Source organism: Trachurus trachurus (genome assembly GCF_905171665.1).
Source record: "Trachurus trachurus genome assembly, chromosome: 5".
In the NCBI taxonomy this organism is placed as follows: domain Eukaryota; kingdom Metazoa; phylum Chordata; class Actinopteri; order Carangiformes; family Carangidae; genus Trachurus; species Trachurus trachurus.
Window position 1 is genome coordinate 23,736,380 of NC_139896.1, and position 19,954 is coordinate 23,756,333.

Consider the following 19,954-nt stretch of genomic DNA (forward strand, 5'->3'; position numbering starts at 1 on the left):
AGAGAGAGAGAGAAAGAGTGTGTGTGTGTATTTTTTTTTAAAAATTGTTTCTAAATGAAACAAGTGGGAGAACCGGAGCACCCGGGGGAAACCCGTAAGGAGGGTGTGTGTGTATGTGTGTGTGCTTAGTGGTCTCTAAATGGTCTTGGTCCAGGTGTTTTGACCCCGAGGAAGTCAGCGATGGCTTTTCCCACAGAGGAACCTACAGGCCCTAGAGAAGAACTGTTGCTGTTGTTGTGGCAAGTGTGTTTTGATGGCAGAGATGAGGAACTTTTCTAGTTCTGGATCGTGAAGCTCCATGGAAAACAGCAGCGCCTCTGCACAGCCAAAGGTCTTACAAAGGTCCTTGAAAATGACCTTGTCAAGGTTTGCTAGAGCTTCTGGGTTGGTTTGAAACTCAGTGTCTTTGACTTCAGCCCACACCTTTGTCAACAGGCGTCGAGCTAAGAAAGTTGAGTTGCCTGGAAAGATAACTTTTGACTGAATGAATGTCCGAATGACGAAGTTGTCCACAATGATCTTGATGTACATTTTGCGTCCTTTCGATGATGATGGTGATGTTGCAGACGATGGATGTGGCATCAGAGTGAGCATCACCCTGTGGCTGTGGTCGACAGCCTGAGTGCTCAGCCACCAGTTGATCACATCCAGGAAGAAAGCCATTCTCCTCTGGAGCTCGTGGTACATTTCATCTTGTGTCTGAGGAGCCGACGCTGCCGCCTCTTCTAACAGTGGCAGCATGTACTCTGGTAACCTGGTGTCTGTCAAGTGGCTGTACAGCAGATCCGTCAGTTGTTTGACTATATGAGGTGCTTGAGGGCGTTCAATTTCCTGACAAGGAACAGCCTGGTCTTCAGTTGGTTCTTGTTCAGGCTGTCCCATGTCTTCAGTGAAAAGCAGAGCGTCCACACTGGCCATGAGGGACTGGACGGACTGTCTGCTCTCAGCTTTGGAGCTCAGGTGGAATTTCGACCTAATTTTTGCCATAATCCGACAAATGGAAGCGTGGAGAAACGCCTTGGTAACAATGTGTCCAATCTTCTCCTTCACTTTCTGGGGTTCAGGGCTTGGACTTCTAGGACTTTCTGGCCCCGTCCTGCTCGCTGTTCTCAACTGATCAATTTCATCGGCAACGATTCGTATCTCCAGAGAAGATTCAGAGCCCAGTTCCTCCAGCTCAGAGTCAGAAACGTCATCCAGAAGAGGTTCAATGAGTGCGTTCAACTCTTTGCAAATTATCTCCTGAACTGATTCCACCTTCTCTTGTTGGTCCTGGTCTTGGTCTTGATCCTGGCCCTGGTCTTCTTCTTTGGGCATTGGTGAGGGTGTTTTGATCTTTTGTGGTCGTGGTAGGTGCATCTTCGCCAAGAAGGCCTTTAACATTTCACAGGCATGATTGACCATCTTGTTGAGTCTTTTAGGGGCAATGCAGCAAACTGGTGAAGGAGACTTGGAGCCTCCAGAACGGGCAGAGCCCAGACTTTCAGCCACTTCCTCCACCAGCAGCTCTGTCAGTTGCTCTGAGCTGGGGCATTTGACGACGTCTTTAACATCAAGAACCACAACAAAACTGGAATGGATTGCATGACCAATACTTGACTGAATGTCTGCCTCGCGTAGAAATTTTTCCTGAAGAGCCTTCAACACAGCTCCTGATATTATTGCTGCCAGCTCCACCAGCAGTTCTGCCACCATGACTTTAGTGGCCTCGTCAGGTTTACCAGATTGTAATAACGCCCACTGTTCTGGTGTCATCCTTCTGAAAAAGGATTCGACCTGTGGACGAAGAGTGTCTGCTGAGATCGGTGACATTGCTCTTTTATTCATATCGACTGTTTGTGTTTTACAAACTCCTTGATTGAGTTTTCAAACTTATTGATAGTTTTCAAACTCCTTGATTGAGTTTTCACACAGGTCTGTATGTTTAACACTTACGGAAATAAAGACTGAATGTGTGCAGTATGTCCTACTAATATATCAATCACCCTATGCAGCATCCAGTAATGGGTAACAACTGATATAGGCTGTATAAACTCCACATGACGTCATTAATTGTGTTATTCACACATCAAAGGAATTTCGTGTGGCGTCATGAAGATGACTATCATGACTATTAGATGACGTCATTTATCATTCCACTGGGCTCTGACGTAAAAGGCGAGTGTACCGTAGCGATCGTTGCTAGGCACGCATGTGCGTAAGAGTTGTTGTCACAGCAACGGCAGAAAATTGAGCGGCTAGTTCCCGGAGGTCAATGCTAACCATGGATCTAGAAGATAATACACCCATGATGCTAACACACTGAAATCAGATGCTGTTGTTCAGGTGTTATGGGCTTTATTTTTGATGCATCACGAAAGTGAGTGAGTACGAAAGGGCCGTGAGCCGTTATGGATGGGCGAGCGACAAAGAGGATACGCGCGGCGCATCGGGAGAGCAGGTGAGCCTGAAGACGGCAGAAAGTGCAGAGTGGAGAGAGAGAGAGCCGAGGCCAGTCAGAGACTTGCGTGCGTGCGTCCATGAGACCTGTAAGTCATATTATTTACGTTGCTAGTTCATTAGTCTTTGTTTTTACAAGTTGGTAGACACCCAGCTTATGGATCATGTGTAGGCCTACGTATTTGTTAGTAGCCTATCTAAGTGCGTTATTTATGCTAATTAATTACACTGCATATAGCCTAATATACAGAAATGTGTATGTTTATTAAATTTGTATTACATTTTAAAGGTGCACATGTTAATATGTATCTGCGCTATGTTTTCCTCTTTTCTTGACAGAACCACTCACAAAGCTATGCCCTGTTGCTTGAGCTCATTAAACTGTCAAAACAGGGATGCTGACAACTCTTCTTTATTTGACGGACACACCTGGGGCGAAGCTAGAGATCAGGATCAGCCAAGCAACAAGTTATACAGTACAGTCCTTTATTACAACCCTCAGTAACATTGAGGTCCTTCGAGCCGGATCTCTGACCTTTACTCCAGGATAAGGATGCAACAGTACAGTAGTGGAGCCCGTCCCAAGAGAGATAGACATCCACCATGTCATCTAGATGATTATGAATTGGACTATCCAAGGGGTAAACCACGAAATACACATTACTCAACAGGGTCCGACATTAAGGTTTTTTCCTACTTGCCCGACATCATCCATTGATCTTAATAGGTCTCTGCTGCCAGTCAATGGAAACAACTTCTCTACATGTTTACCATCATACTCTCCATATTCCAGCCATCCTGGTTCTTGTCCTTTCCTCTTAGACTGCTACACCCCAAAACCAGAATTTATTTTCTCTGTCCTAGCTGAATGTCCCTGAATTAAAAACCCTCTGAAACAAAGACAGAGATGAAGGGAGCTGCTGTTTCTCTCCACATTTCACATTTGTTAGATTTACAGACAGGATCAATTCTGGATGAGCAGAGTTTGGATCCAGAACCACAGGACTGTAGGAAACGTATTTCTTCATCTTGTTCCAGATGTTGAAGGCCAGTTTGCCCAGATGTTTGGCCACATCTACCAGAGCTCCTGAGCCCAGCTGTGGATCATCCAGCAGGGGGCGCTGCTGGACTCTTTCCACTGCAGCCTTGTAGTTATTGAGGAACGAGACGTCTTCAGCTCTCAGCTCGTCCTCTGTGGCTCTGACTGTGTGAGACAGAGCTGCTATCTCTCTGCTCAGAGCCTCAGTCTTCTCCTTCATCATCCGACTCTTCTGCTGCTCTTCCTCCCTCAGAGCTTTGAAGTTGTCTATCAGTAGTAGTTATGGTTCAGTCGAGAGTCCTCTCTTTAGACTGTTTCTCCTGTATGCAGTTCTATCCGTTAGTGTTTTTTCAGGTCAGTGTGCTCCGAGTTTTGTAGTTGGTTCAGTGCATTTTGAATGTGGGATTAGCTGTTGTGCCAGAAAACATGTTTACACTGATGTGGTGTAACTGTGGAGATGATATTGGACATACACCTGACATTTGACCCTAAGTTCTTTGCAGTAGGTTCAGACTTGCATCTTATTTCTTTGTTTGCAATAAGACTTTTCTTACTGTCTTGAAAGAATACCAGGTGTGATTGTTGGTAACTGATGGGCAGACACAAGGACTTGCCCTCGGTACCAGAGATAACCACTGATTAAGACATTGACTCCTTCAGACCTTCTACGACACTGTTGTGGCATCAGCCATCTTTTATGGACTGGTCTGTTGGCGCAGCAGCATCTCGGCTGTGGACAGGAGGAGACTGAACAAACTGGTTAAGAAGGCCAGCTCTGTCCTGGGACGAGAATAAAACACACACACACAGAATTGATGAATCAGTTATTATTATCATTATTATAATTATTGATCCCACAGCGAACGTTGAAAGATTAAAAAGAAGACATTTCTACATTCTGTTGGTTCTTGTCGTCCGTTTAGTCCTTCGCTTGCGTTTCAAGCGTCCAATCAGATTTCAGATCCTCAAACATCAGAGAATTCATTGGATTTCCTCCTTTAAAGCTTTTCTACAAAAATATGACGAGCGACGAAGGACGGCGCTGTCGGATCTGATCACATCGTCTGATCAATAAATCAACAAAAATACAATCAGGATATGTTTACATACATTTATATATAGATTTAGGTCTCTAGGGAATAGAAGCATTAATATATACACATCAGCTGTGAGGATTGGGTCCAGTCAATCAATCAATCAATCAATCAATCAATCAATCAATCAATCAATCAATCAATCAATCAATCAATCAATCAATCAATCATCAAAAACTCTCAGACTTATCTCGTCAACACAACATAAACACTTGAATTTGCTGCAGAAGATCCCAAAATACACAGAAGAGTTTCTCTCAGGAGCAAACCATGGTCCAGCTGAACAGAGATCAGACTGCATTTCCCAGCACGCACCTGGCCTCTGCACAGCTCAACTTCCCAGCAGGGCTTTTTTTTTTCTTTTTTACTTCCCAGCAGGGCTGTAGCCGCGGTTTGAGGAACACTGAGGTCATGTGCCTAAATCTCCACAGCAAGACACTGAACAAACTCTGGCCACCTTTGGGGGGGGGCATTTCACCTGTTAAATTGTTCCATTTCTCTTCATTCAGATGTGTCATGAAGAAAAATTTATTGATTAGCCTCTTTGGTTGTCTGCATTGAAAGTCAAATTATTTAAAAATATTTGGTAAAAAAAATGTATCATCATTAGCCTTAAAGATTCAAAAATATGAAATGTGTTGATTGTCCATTGTGTTTTTCATTGATAAATTAAGTTCATACAAAACAAAATGATTGCTATGAAGACTTTTCGACTCCTTTCCGCCAGCTTGGTCTGAGTGAAGGAGTGCAGGACATGACCTTGGTCTTTAATGGTGGCTACAGCCCTGCGGCTACGAGATTGACACTTCACAGGCAACTTTTAGAGGCAACATGTAATAGTAGTATGGTAGTAATTTTCATTCATAGTGAATCCACTTTTTTCCAACTGATTATGGCCAATAATAAATAAACCTGCTTCTGTCTCATTCACATAGGTGACGAGGTTCATGACGATGTCCAGACCAACTTGCTTGTTTACACAGAGAAAAACTGATCAATTAAAACAACATGCGAGCTATTACATCATTAAAAACACAACACGTGAGCAGTGACGTCTGATTCATGTGATCTATGTATGGATGTAAATATTTCAAAGATCTGGACCAGGATCCAAAATAGAACCAGCTACTGGAGCCCGACCAAACTTTGTAGATAAAGAGGCGGTTTAATGTCAGAGAGGTAAACGTGCTGAGCACAATGAAACAGAACAAACTCTATCAGTGTTTTTATTGAACATGTCAGATCCTGCATGAACAGGGACACAAAGACACTGAAGTCAGTTTCAAGTGACCTTTTTTTAAAAACGTAGACTTTCAGCTTTTTGACATGGTGAAGCAGAGACCTGCCAGTGTTTTCAGTTTTGTAATAATTACAAGGAAAACAGCAACACGCCGCAATGTTGGAGGAGTAACAACAGAATCTTCTTCAATAAAACTGGCTTCTGATATATAAAAATGTCAGACTCAACTGGTAAAATAAATATCTGCAGCTGAAACCAGTAGATTCATAGAAATTTAAAGCTTCAACTCACTTTTCAAGCGAAATTACAGAACGTGAACTGAATATTGTTTGTCTGCTAAATCAATTTACTGAGTAAATAACAGATGATTCAAGGAGGAAAAATAATTAAATTACAAACCTTGGTTGCAAGACGACTTCACATCAGCTGACTTAAATCCTTACATTCATAAATTTAAAGCAAATGTTTAATCTTTTCTGTACTGTTAAGGGGCAACTGATACTGGATTGATGTGGGTGAGACTAACAGTAACAAAGAGTTTACTCAGTTTTTAATCAGACATTTTGACTAATTCAGTTGTGAAGGAATCGTTACAGTGCAAAGCTAATTACATTTTGTCGGTGCTGTCCGACAGACCATCTCTGTTCTGGAGACACTGTTTTGAAATCAAAACTTATGTAATTTCTTATAATTTACACACAAATATCAATGTACCTGCAGTAAACAAAGATCTGCTGATCCATTGTGTTGTTATTATTCCTGCTGGTGACTCTCAGCAGTTGATAGAAGTTGGATATAATTAAATGTAACTTGAGAAATATTCCCACAGTGACAATGAAGTGACGTAACACATCACAGGGCTGTGATTCACAATTATTTTCATTATCGATTTGTTTTCTCCCATAAAACATCAGAATGTAGGCCGGTGATGTGACGTCTCCGATCAACAGTCCAAAACCCCAACATACCATAAACGCACCACAAAGTGTGAAATGTTTCAGCTCTGAACTGTTATATTACTATTTTATAACTAGACAAGGTTTGTTTTGGTTGATGAGCATGTCACAAGTAACAACAAATACCAAAAGTTTTTACGTTCAGTGTCTCCATCACAGTTTGTCCACTCTGTACAAATCCTGGTTACAATTGTTGAATTTGATCAGAAATAGTTTAAAGGGAAAATGTTCATTGTGTGGTTCAGACTTCAACTTGGCAGTGTATCCCCTGGCAACCGAACAGCACAGATCTGATTCGCACCGGTTCTACTGTCCTTTTTGGTTCATCTTCTCATTATGAACTCATGTCAGCGCTGCCTCTAAAAGTTGCAAATAAAAGAGCACGTCTTCCTCCTCCTCCTCCTCATGCCTCATGTTAACCTGGAAAGTATCTACACAGTGAACCAGACGTTTGCCCACAGCTACATTTCAAATCCTTTTCCTCAGAAGGTGGCAACATTTGGCGTCCGAGAGGCAGAGACCTGTTGCCCTTGAAGGTGAGAGAATCAAACCGTTGACTCATTGAATACTACACCACAGTTGGCAGATTGAAACCTCCACACATCATGGTTCAACCAGGTGACAGAGTGGAGCTACTGGACTAACGTCTAAACCCCGCCCTCCTGGGAGTTACAGGCAAAAAGGCAAATCAAACACACCCAGAACTGAAGAGGATCTGAGACACTAACGGCTTCCTGTCCAGCCAATCAACGAGCCCCATGACGATCATCTGACCAGGAAGTGAGTGCTAGCTACAACAATCAATAGCTCTATTGGTAAGACTTGGAGAAACAAAAACTTTATGCACAATCAAAATGCAAGCAGGAACAACAAAAAAAAAGGCAAGGCTGTAGCAACAGGAAATAACGACAAGTCTCAAAATGTTTAAAACGGAAATCTAAACAGCCTAAAAGGAAGCAGAAAATAAAACAGGAAACACATCAAGTTCCAGCGAGTGATCAGTGTGTTGGTAACGTCCACGTGTTCGGTTCTGTGCTGCTGACTGATCAGTCGTCCGGCAGCGAAACACAACGATCCGTCATTCAGCCTCAGTTGTGATTGGGTGGAGGGGGCAGGAGGGGGGCGGAGCGGTCGTCGGTGAGGGTCCTTTTGAGCTTTACTCCTCTGATGAGCGTCAGCATGTCTCCTTCTCCTCGTCCTCCTCCTCCTTCTTCTTCTTCCTGAGTGGGCGGCTCCGCTCCCTGGTGGTGGCTGGCGGGCGGAGGAGCCTGGGGCTGGTGGTGAGCGCTGTGGCCCGGCCAGGGGGGCTCTGCCTGGGCTGGGGGGGGCAGGACCTGCTGCTGGAACTGCCTCTGCTGCTGGTTGAGCAGCTGCTGGTGCTGGTCCGGCTGCTGGTACTGGTCTGGTCGGTGTTGGTGTTGTGGTTGGGGTGGCAGGGGCTGCTGATGCTGAAAGTGATGCTGCTGCTGATGATAGTATCGCTGCTGCTGCAGGTGGAGCTGCTGGTTGTGCTGCTGCTGCTGCTGCTGCAGGTGAAGCTGCTGCTGCTGCTGCTGTTGAAGGTGGAGCTGCTGCTGCTGCTGTTGAAGGTGGAGCTGCTGCTGCTGCTGCTGCAGGTACTGTCTCTGCTGCTGCTGTTTGATGCCCTCTGGTGACAGGGAAGGTACAGTGGGCACAGGCACTGGGATCGGCATCTGACCTGGGACCAGCTGGTAGTACGGCGAGGAGGGGGGAGGGAGGGCGCTGAGGCTCTGCGTGGAGGTGCAGAGTTTATTGTAACCTAGACCTCCTGCTCCTCCTGCAGGGGGCACTGTGAAGACGTTCTCCTCACTGCCCCCGGTCCCTCCCAGGGCCTTCAGGGGCACTTGGGGGGTGGAGATGGGGATGGGAACCCCACCGCTGATCGTTCCTCTGCGGTACGCCGGCTTGGACGAAGGCTTGCGCCTGATGGTCGCTGTGTGTGAGGGCAGCTGGCGGACAGACCCGCCGATCAAGTCGGGCTCGGCCAATAGGCTGACGGTGGAGGAGGGGCGTTTGGACTGGGCAAACTTCCTGTACTGTAAACTGAGGTCGGAGTTCCTCGGGATGGTCGATGACTTGTCAAAGTCTGACTGGCTGTTGCCATGTGACAAGTGATGGAGGGAGATGGAGTCCGCGTCACCATGGAGAGAGATTGACTCGTAGTCCACTGAGGGGGGAGGAGCATAGAGAGGGAAGAGGTGAGGAACAGCTGAACTCAATGACCTTTAAGCCCCAACACACACACACGGGATATGACAAAATAATGTACAACTTAACAACATTAAACACACACTCACAGTCTGTCTATAGTTGTGAGTAGGGGTGTGTATTGGCAAGAATCTGGCGATCCGATACGTGTCATGATATATTACTATATATTGCAATACTATAAGCAAGGCGCTATATCGCGATTTCTTTCCCTTCTTGACCTGTACTCTTATAAATGCAACACAAAAATGAGCCACCGCTGTGAATGTTTGTTGTAAAGTGTTGACAAAAAAACCCCACTAAGGTGCTTTTGAATATCGATACAGTATCTTGAAACGAAATATCGCAATATTTCAGTGTATAGATATTTCAACAACCCTAGTTGCGAATACACACTCAGTCTACAAATTAAACCTGACTCCACAGATAGTTTGTGAATGAAGACGCTCCACTCTGATACTGCTCTCTGAAACGCTCCATTTATCTGTGGTTTAAGTTCGCACATTTAGTGTATTATCATAATAATTAATAATTATATTCAAGAAAAAAAAGTTTTATATAATAGAACTGATTATTAATTAATTGTTATTGATCTCTATTGATTTGAAATAAGTTAGATATTGTTTAAGGCAACAAATACACAGAGGGTTAGTATTTATATAGTAGTAGACTTTGATCAAGACCAAAAAATCGCTACAAATCAGACTGCAACTCAAACTAGTTAAACTTAACTTAAACTATTTGTTGGCAGCTGAAGCTACAAAGTTTTTGGATACAGATGTGAGGAGAGAAGGCAGGCAGACAGGTGAACAGGCAGACAGGTAGTCAGAGACCTACCATAGAGGGGAGGATCTCTCTTTATAGCTGAAAGAGGAGAAGAAGGAAGTTTAACCGAGAAAACACAAAAACTACGGCAGAGAGAAACTTGAGCATCAGAGAAATACAAAGGAGACCAGTAAATAAACAACAACAGGAAGTCAAAATCCAACAGAGGACAGAGGAGAGGGTCAGTCCGCCAAAGTATTAGTCTGTGTTCATCATGAAACATCAGAGATCGTCAGACGCTCGTTCATGTTTATACATTTGTGTGTTAGGGTTAGGGTGAGCGTGTGTGTGTGCACTTACTGTGTGTGTGTATGGTGTCTTCAGAGCAGGAGGGGGTGGTGGTCTGGGTGCTGTAGCCACTGGAGCAGTGCAGAGAGTCCCTACTGCTCCTCTGGGCGTCCGAATTCAACGCACCTAGAGTGAACGCCAGCTGATCCCGGGCCGAGCAAGACTGAGAGAGAGCGGGAGAAAGGTGAAAAGAAAAAGTTTTATTTACATTTTTTCACCAACATGACAGAGGAGAGGAGACAACTTTTATTATTTGTGCACTTATCAATGTATTTTTTCTATTTATTAATTTTGTATTTATTTCATTGTTCACCAAGATATATAAATATCTCTTTATTATATATTTTCTGTTATGAATATGAGAACTAAGGGTTCGGGGTTAATAAAACTCAAAGCTCAATAAAACATATTAGAAAGAAGAACAAGGAAAGGAAAGGACATGAAAGAGGAAACAGATGGAAGTGTGTGTGTGTGTGTGTATTACCTTCCCAGATGCAGACATGGCTCGAGCTCTCTCTCCGTGGTGTGTGTAGGCGCTATGTGGGGGGGCCAACAGGCCGTTCTCCGTCCCCACACTCACTCCAGCAGCCATCTGATTGGCGGAGCCGACAGCGTCCTGTAGTAAACAAACCGGTCAGTCAGGGAATCAACATGAAGTATAAACGTAAACAACAGTATCACAACCACAGAAGCCACGTGACTGCGTTCCTGTACAGTCTTCAGATTATACTTTACTAAAATAAAATAAATCTATTAATTTGATGAAAAAGACAAATATTTTTTCCAAAACGATGAGAATGTGCAGTTTTCATTGTATCAGGCAGGACTTGTGTTTTGGCTGCTGGTCTGTGAACATCAACACAACACAGTGAAGGATTAAAGGATAAAGAGTCCTTCTAATCGCAAATTTGCATATCTTTTTATTCTATTTGGGGAAATCTGCGATGTTATTTATTAATATAATATATTATATACTAATAATAATAAGCTGCAGGACTGAGCTGGTTTCCCCAAAGTGACCTCTGGTGATGACAAATAACCAACTGACCAACTGTAACTGAAAAGTTTGGATCCAAAGTGACAGTTTCATAATGTAAAAAGAAACTCATGGGAGATAAAGACAGACGTTATTGTCTGCTCTTCTTCTTGTCAACAAAAACCATGAAAAGACCAGAACCTACAACGTGGCTGTTTGTCGGCTCAAAGATCAGTGACATAGATCTTAATAAAAATGAATAAAAATAAGATAAAAAATGACAAATATATTGTTTCATGTTTATACAATTTATAAAGAAAATAAGCTGGGAGTGGAGGCTGGAGGGGGGTGGGCAGTGGAACATTTTAAAGTTCAAATTAATTAATTTATGAGGCAAAAAACTTGAATGTTTGTTGAAAAATAGCGATAGAAACTCAGTCAAGGAAGGAAACGTATGTCTATTCTAAATAGGCACAGTTTACTGCACTGTCCAGATCTTTCCTTGTTGCTAAATCCAACTTAATCCAGCTTAAAAGTAAAGTTTAATAAGATCTTGCAATAATGAAACGCAAGCAGTGTCTCTCCAACCTTCAAAGTGTAGAGTTATGTTCCTTCCTTGATTGAAAAAAACACACACAAAAAAATCCCACAAATTTTGGCACTATACGCTGTCATGAGTTTAAAAGGATCAGTTATTCTGTTGCAAATTTCACTGTGATTAGGAAATTGTGTTTTTGTTGGGGACAATTTTCAGTGGTGGATTCGTCTATCTTTGGTTTTCTAGTGGGTGTTTCAAGGCAGTAGGACGTGTGTTGGAGACATTGAGTCAAGTAAACTTCAGTGTGTGTTCATGGTGGTGGAGGAACATGTGACAGTGACTCATTCAGGTGTTTTAACACTGACAACAAGAGGGGAATTTGATGCTTCCATCTTTGATCTGATCTTGTCACAACAGGATGAATTCAACAACGGTTTTGGTCTCTTGCTGAGATTTGTTGACGATGAGATAAAAACAAGAAATCCTCGAAATGACCAGTGACTGACAACATGACATCACAGTGCCTGAGTAAATCACAGTTTACTGTAACACTTTTTAATGTCATACTTTGTAAATAAACCCTTCAGTTGAAAACACAGAGACTTGGTTTATTTCTGTCATCACCTTACAGGAGAATAAAACAGTCTGTAATCACAGGACCACTGACGAGACACCACTGACACCAACATCAACACCAGTGTAAAGATCCACGACACAAATGTGACGAGGGGTCTGACAGCGGGACCGGGGCCGGCTCAGGTTTGCAGGGTAAGATGATGTGAACGCAGAGTGGGAGGGTAAAACATACTGGAACAATATATTGATTAAGATCCAGTAACTGGGTGTCACCTGCTGTTTTATATGTTGCAGCTATTTCATCACCTACTTTAGTCAAAACAAAACGGAAAAAAGCTGAAATTATGAAGTTAATTTACCGAGCGACAGGGTAATTATCAGATACAAGTGCTTCAATCAGCATATTAAGAAAAAACAAAGTTTCAGCTTTTCAGTGTTAGCACTTGCAGAGATTCCAGTTTTATATGATTATAAACTGATTTATCTTTGAGTTTTAAGTTGTTGATCAGACAAAACATATATATTTATATATACACATATTTATGATTTATATGCTTGAACTGTGTGAAAGGTTGCATATTTTCCACTATTTTCTGGCATTTTATAGACCAAACACTTGATTCAGTGGTTTATGGTTCAGTACCATGCTCTAGGGCATTGAGTCGGTAAGAATAAAGAAAATTTCAATCATTAATTAATTGTTATCGATATCAAAATGATTCACGTCAGGTGTCATTTGGTGGCAACAGATATAGACAGACACAAAAACATATCCAGAGACAGAACTGAAAAGTAAAAAAAAGACAAAAACAAAAACACACTGTACAATAAACACATGTGGACAAACACTGACACAGCACCGGTCACTCTGCACGTGAACACACACACATCTAATGGAGTGAGTTGAAAAAATGTAGAAAAAACAGATGTGAAGTGGAACCACAGCTGGATTAAAGATGTAAACATGGTTTGACCTGAGACATTTGGAGTGGGTGAGATGAACGGGGATAAACTGAGTGTGAGCTAATGTCAACACCGGGGATGAACGTGACGATGAGAGTCAGACACACGGCTACGACACGGTGGGCGGGGCTTGGGGGAGGAGGGGGAGGGGAGAGGAGGAGGAGGAGGAGGAGGAGGGATGGAGTGTTTTTCTCACGGTGGTCATGTCCCTGCGGCTAACGCGGTGGCTTGACGCCGGATGGTGGCCGTGGCCGGCGGCGTAACCATAGCGACCACGGCTGCCCTGACGACCGAGGCGAGAGGGAGAGTTCCCTTCGCTGAGGGACCGCCCACATTCATCCGAGCCAATCAGCAGATAGGGGGAGGAGCAGCGCTACACACAGGAGAGGATTAGAGCAGTGTGTGTTTGTGTGTTTGTGTGTGTTAAGTGAAAAGGCTTTTATTTTGTAGGTCCATGTCTCTTGCACTGTATTTTGGAGGGGGTTGTGGAAGTGTTTTGAGTTAAATGTACCTTTTATTTATTGAGTTTGGCTGACTCATCAGTAACACTGATGCCAAATGTATTTGGACACTGAGATTTCACCTGTATGTGACTTTTACTGTGCGATACCAAAACCACTGGCCTGAATTTGCTGCTCAAAAATTAATTATGGATGCAACTTTAAGATTTTGATAATCAAGAGTCTCCATGGTGCGTCCAGATACCTTTGGCTTTATGTGGTATATCACATATAATCTGTTAGAGTATTGTTGACTATTGAAACCCTACAAAGAAGTTACATGTTAAAAAAAATAAACACTCTGGACATTTTAAGATTTGTGTTTGTGTGTGTTACAGTACCTGGATGTGTACTCCGTCCACAGCACAGCTGATTGAGTCCAAGGAGGGAACATGTCTCACTGATCCAGAATGATAATTACTATGAAAAAAACAAACAAACAAACAAACACCACAGTTAATTGCTGGCATGTGTCAAATATGCTAAGTTTCTTTGGATTTTGGATAAAATGAGACAACTCAAAACTAAAAAGTAAATAAATAAAAAACGTGTGATTTAAATACAGTCTGATATAGTGTAGCTGTATGAAATGGAAACAGTATGTAAGGCAGTGAAAACTGTGATGTGTGTGTGTGTGTGTGTGTGTGTGTTACCTGCTGATGCTGCTCTTCCTGGACAGCGTGCCGCTTGGAGAAGCTGGAGGCGTCTGGTAGGTGTAGCTGAAATCAGAACCTTTCAGGTCTGAAATCACCTGGAAAACAACAACAACAACAACACAAAGACGACAGCTCAGGTGAGTGTGTGTGTTTGAGCGGATGGAGACAAAGTTAAAGCTGGTTTTGTATCCAGCATTCGGCCGGTGCACTCTCTCACTTAAGACTGAAACAACAACAACAACAACCAACAATCAGAAATTAAACATTAACTTTCAGTACTAGGGATTAAAGGCAAATCTGTTAAAACTAGGTCACAGATGAAAGGTCAAAGGTCACCAAAAGAAGGAGGAGGAGGAAGAGGAGGAGCAGCTACCTGCTCACTGGCTGGGGGGAGTTTACTGGGCTCAGCCGTCAGATTCATCAGATCCTCCAGAATAGTCTGCAGGTGGGTCACCTCACCCAGCATGTTGATCTCGTGGTCCTACACACACACACACACACACACACACACACACACATTAGCGACCGGCGTGGTTGACGTACACAGGCTTAATTTAAAAGCTGCCTCTGTGATGTACGAGTGTCTCTGTGTGAACTGACCAGCACAGGCTTCAGCATGGTGACGAAGCTGCAGTATCGCGCTCTCTCCTCAATCAGCGCCCGAAACACGGCTCGTTTCTCCGTGTCCTCCAGGACGGCGTAACGATCGTTGACGTCCTGCAGCGCACTGTCCAGCTGTCCCCGCACTTCGTCCTTCCCTAGGGAAACACACGCAGGAGGAACTGATGTTAGAAACGTGACTTTGATTTAGGTTTCAGAGATGTTTCAAGTGGAGACCAGAACAAAAATACTGCACAATGTGGTAACACGTTGTCATAGTAAATGATAGTAAGAGGAAAGTATCAGTAAACAACAATATTATTCTCTGCTGTATGATTTGTAGAGGAGATAAACCAAAGGCAGAACAACCCTTTAAAAATGTATAAGAAAAAATCAAATCAATAATTAAAGCCCTTCATACCCTGACATGATGTTAAATCTCAGTGACAGACTTAGGCTATGATACTCGGATATGACCAGCAGGAGGCAGGACAACACTACACAACTCACGTAATGAAACAGACGAGCAGAGCGCACACACACACACACACACACACACACACACACACACACACACACACACACACACACACACACACACACACACACACACACACACACACACACACACACACACACACACACACACACACACACACACACACACACACACACACACACACACACACAGAACCAGCTGTTTGTCACACACATGCTGTCTGACCTTGTTACTCTGTTTGAGCCAGAAAACCAGTGTTAAACATGTACCACACTGGGAGCGCAGGTTGCTGTATTCACGTTACCGTCAGTGACACCTCAACTACTGATCTAATCACTCATCTATTCCATATTTATAGCTCATTGATAATTCAGCGCCAGTAAAGCATGAGGCAACCAGACTGGGAGAAACAGTAACACAGACATGACGCAGCCTTCTCTCTTTGATGTGATCTACTACGTTATTTGTTACCCGACTTGTTTCTCATTGAAAAATACGGAAGGCTTAATTAATTTAATGTAAAATGAATCCCAATCAGAGTTGTAGTGAAACCAGGTTTAAAACTGGTTAATCCAGATTGAATTAGAAATTACACTTGGTTTAAATAAGAGGGCCATTAACTGTTCAAATCCATCTCAAAAACACAAGTTTAAATTGACTTGTAAAACTCCACTCAAACCAGGATTGAGTCTGGATTAAAAATGAATCATAGTGGTGTGATCCAGCCACGTTGTTCCTGTCCGTTCTGGACAAGTTCACGTTTCCACATCAGACTTGTTTCAGCTGCACACCGGACAATGATTTGCTCCTACACCAGAGATGTCACTATATCCTGCTGAGATTTAACTGGAGCAAAGATAAAACCCTCGTGTGCAGCGAAACATGAAACAACAAGCTCAATTTTTCATTCAAATATTAAAATATATATAAAACATGTCCCACATGTAAAACGGTCATAGATGTTATATCATCATAGAAAGAAGAGATTACACCAGTGGTCTAAAGGTGATGACAGTCTGAGTCTTTAGGTATGATGATAAAAAGCCTTTAACATATTACATGGCATTACGTTATATTGTGCCACAGAAGTGACGATGGCTTCCAGCTGAACAGCGTCGTTGTGAGCTGTGCTATGGTAAAGGCTTTGATGTGCCTCGGATTTCTTCTTCTTCTTTTTTTGCATATTATATCATCGTGAGTCTGTTCATCCGACTGTCGGCTGTTTCACTGCAGCGCTGCAAAAAGCAACATCAGGCTGTGAACACTGGTTCAGTGCATCGTTGTAACGCTGATGAAAAAGCATATTTAACACTCAGGGTGTCCCCACACTCTTCGCTACAAACTCTGCTTTTAAAGCTGCTCCACAGCCTCACTGCTCCGACAGGCTGCTTTACATTCACCATAACTTATTTATTCACTCATACAAATAGTATGATGTTGTCATCTACTCACATTTACATTTCATATTCTCTGTTTCTCATATATATATTATACAAAAACATCATGTCATGTATAAATTTGACCTGTACATGTATATCTCTATCTTTATTTTATTTTCACCTTCATATTTTCATATTTTCTATTCTTGGAACAGCTGTAACATATAATGTAATTTCCCCCTGGGGATAAATAAGGTATTCTGATCCTGATCAATTCTGATATTTAAATGCTAACACTGCAGTAGCAACCATTTTAGGATTGTGTGTCAGCATGTTAACGTTTGCTAATTAGCCCTAAACACAAAGTCAGTGATAGTAACAGACTTGGTGTTTGGTGTAAATAGTAATAAACCAAAGCATTGGACACAGTGGAAATTCAACCTGGTGACAAATTTAATGACAATCCACCAAACATTTCCGACAGATATTTCACTCTGAGTCTGACCCACCAAAAGTCTCGATGAGCCGAGGAGCTGTGACTGAGTCTGAGCCCGGTGGGCTCGAACCTGCAGGTAGAGACAGAGACAGACGCAGCTCTGACCTGCAGACCACCCAGCTGTGGAAACACACCCACTCAATGTAAAAATAAGTCCAGAAGTGGAGGAGGGAGCACGAGTTTCCACCAGCGCTGAGGAGTTAAAGAACAATGGACAGAGCTGAGCTGAGCTGAGCTGACCCCCCCCACAACTAAAAGTACCCACTTTAATTGGGAACTTCTCGTTCCTTTTTATGCTACTTTATACTTTCACTTTCTTTACACTATACTATGATATAATCACATAAAATAAGTATATATAAGTATAATGAATAATTCATTTCCTGTATAAATGAAATAACCATAAAATGAATAAAATAATTAAACGTAACAACTATTTTATTCTAGTAGACAACGTATGCAAAGAAATCAATTTCAGTTTAACATTCACTTGCAAAGTTTGGAGGCACAATAAAGTGTTCACGTTGATTCTTATCATCCAACACATACAAAGATACTTATATGTCTGAGAAAGACTCAAATCAGCTGATTAAATCGGCGGTGACCCCAAACGCATAGCTTTAGCTTGTTAGAGACCTGATTACACTGCAGTATTGTTACTTTGAATATCTAATATCTGAAATCCAAGATCACCAGAAGGATCTCCTGAGCTGATCTCCAGCATCTGTTCAACTGTTCAGATGATTTTCCAGCTGACAGGAGATAAACAAATCCTCTCTGTGAAGTCACAGGAGAGAAAAGGGCAGAAAAACAGAGACGCAGACAGTAAATCCTGCTGAAAACAGTAAGCAGCACTTTCCTCAGCCACACACACACACACACACACACACACACACACACTGCAGACTGTGTGTGACAAAGCTCAACCTAAACACGGCCTGTTCACTCAGGTGCGTGAGTGAGAGCATGGAGAGGACAGAGGATCGTTTCCACGCCGCAAACAGAGGCTCAGTGTCGGCGTGCCATGGGTCTGCCTGACGTCTGGCCTCCGTGGAAACACACAGACAAGACGAGTGTTGTCGGACAGACTCCGCTTCTGGCTCCGAACCCAGGAAAACACAAACCTGAAGTCAGAAGCTCTGTGGACTCAGACGCTGTGTTAAAGGTGAAACACAGTTCACATGAAGCTAATTCTCAGCAGCTGGGAAATGTTCTGTAACAACACGTCAGGTTTGTTTCTGAACAGGATCTCCAGCCTTTTAGGTCACAACATGGAAGTTTCCTCACCTGGAGCAGCCCTTCGTGTCGTGACTGTAACATATTTTTCTTAAAGCTGTTGTGGCGGTAAATAATGAAGGGAGGGAAAGGCCAGCCAATGCAATCCCTCATGTTAGCCAAGGTCTAAGTAACTTATTCCTAATTTAATTCTTTGTAACTCAGACACACTTAACTTAACCTGAGACGCGTCATGACGCGTCATTACGAGCCATCCCCCCCCCCCATCGCTGTGACCTTGGACTACACTTCCCACAGAACAACATCACTCCCTCACATTTATTCAAAATGGGAACATAAAGGAAAAGTCATCATATTGTACATTTTTCTCGTTGTCAACAAATTCCATTAAAGACTGAACCCAACAGTTAATTGATCTAATTTTGTGTCCAAAGGCCTGATGTCGTTCTGTGACACAGAACGCCATTGTTGTCTAGGAACTATTTAAAAACACATAAATGGGCCACAACGACATGGCCTTGTTTTCATGAACACACACACAGAGAGAGTAGTTTAATTCCACTCAGTCCCACGTGCATCATCCTGCAGATGGATTACTCAATAGAGCACAGAATGAGTATTAATCCGCCTCGGAAAATAGTTCCTAATTCCTCTTGTTAGGTTGACCACATAGTGCATCTATTTACAGATATTACTGAACTTTTTTATAAGTAAAAAAAAAAATGTATTGATGTTTGTAGATTCTTGTTTTTTTTGTTGTTTTTTTTAAAGTATATATTTTTTTGGCTTTTAGTCTTTAGTATAGTCGAGAGAGACAGGAAATGGGGAGGTGAAAAGGGGAATGACATGCTGCAAAAGGCCACCTGAGTCAGGATTTGATCCGGGGCTGGCTGCGACGAGGACTATAGCCTCTGCATATCAGGCACCTGCTCTACCAACTGAGCTAAACGGCGCCCCAATTCATGGGTTTTTATTCATTTATATAATAACTAAGTCTGTCAGTCAATTAAAGTAGTTAATCATGATTAATCACAAATTATTCCCATTTTTTTTAAAATTTGTTTGAGAAATACCTGAAGGGGGGAATTTTTCAAGTGTTTAATAATGAACAATCATGCTTTATGCAAATTAAACTTTATCATACATTAACCAAAAACAATGATACATATTTTCCAGAAACTCTCAAACGACGACTCCATCTGTTAGCAGAGACGGCTTAATTGTGACTGCAGCTTCATTCGCAGAAACTGATTCAAACTATATGGGTCAGTGTGACAGAACATGCATTAATCACATGTCAAAAAACAAAACAAAAAGTGTTATCGAATTAACTTTGACAGCCCTAATAATAACCTTTACACAGCATAATACATCAAACACTAAATGTCTGGATTATATGTGTTCAGAACTGCACCTGAAAATCTT

At 42.5% G+C, this 19,954-nt stretch overlaps 2 protein-coding genes across 3 annotated transcripts in view; both read right to left on the reverse strand.

The window, feature by feature from the left end:
- Nucleotides 1–19,954, reverse strand: part of ddx27 (DEAD (Asp-Glu-Ala-Asp) box polypeptide 27) — a 99,642-nt gene that overhangs the window by 23,891 nt on the left and 55,797 nt on the right. The window lies entirely within an intron of this gene.
- The window catches only part of mtss1 (MTSS I-BAR domain containing 1), a 66,150-nt gene continuing 51,487 nt past the window's right edge, over nucleotides 5,292–19,954 (reverse strand). Inside the window, exons 7-14 of one of the 2 annotated variants that reach the window (XM_083971779.1) lie at nucleotides 14,920–15,077; nucleotides 14,693–14,800; nucleotides 14,317–14,414; nucleotides 14,005–14,083; nucleotides 10,595–10,726; nucleotides 10,123–10,273; nucleotides 9,835–9,861; nucleotides 5,292–8,956 (exon numbers count right to left, since the gene is read on the reverse strand). In XM_083971779.1, coding sequence (XP_083827905.1) covers nucleotides 7,857–8,956; nucleotides 9,835–9,861; nucleotides 10,123–10,273; nucleotides 10,595–10,726; nucleotides 14,005–14,083; nucleotides 14,317–14,414; nucleotides 14,693–14,800; nucleotides 14,920–15,077 — 1,853 coding nt within the window. In that variant the 3' untranslated portion in view covers nucleotides 5,292–7,856. The remainder of the gene's footprint in view (nucleotides 8,957–9,834; nucleotides 9,862–10,122; nucleotides 10,274–10,594; nucleotides 10,727–14,004; nucleotides 14,084–14,316; nucleotides 14,415–14,692; nucleotides 14,801–14,919; nucleotides 15,078–19,954) is intronic. The other variant, XM_083971780.1, reaches the window with a different exon arrangement.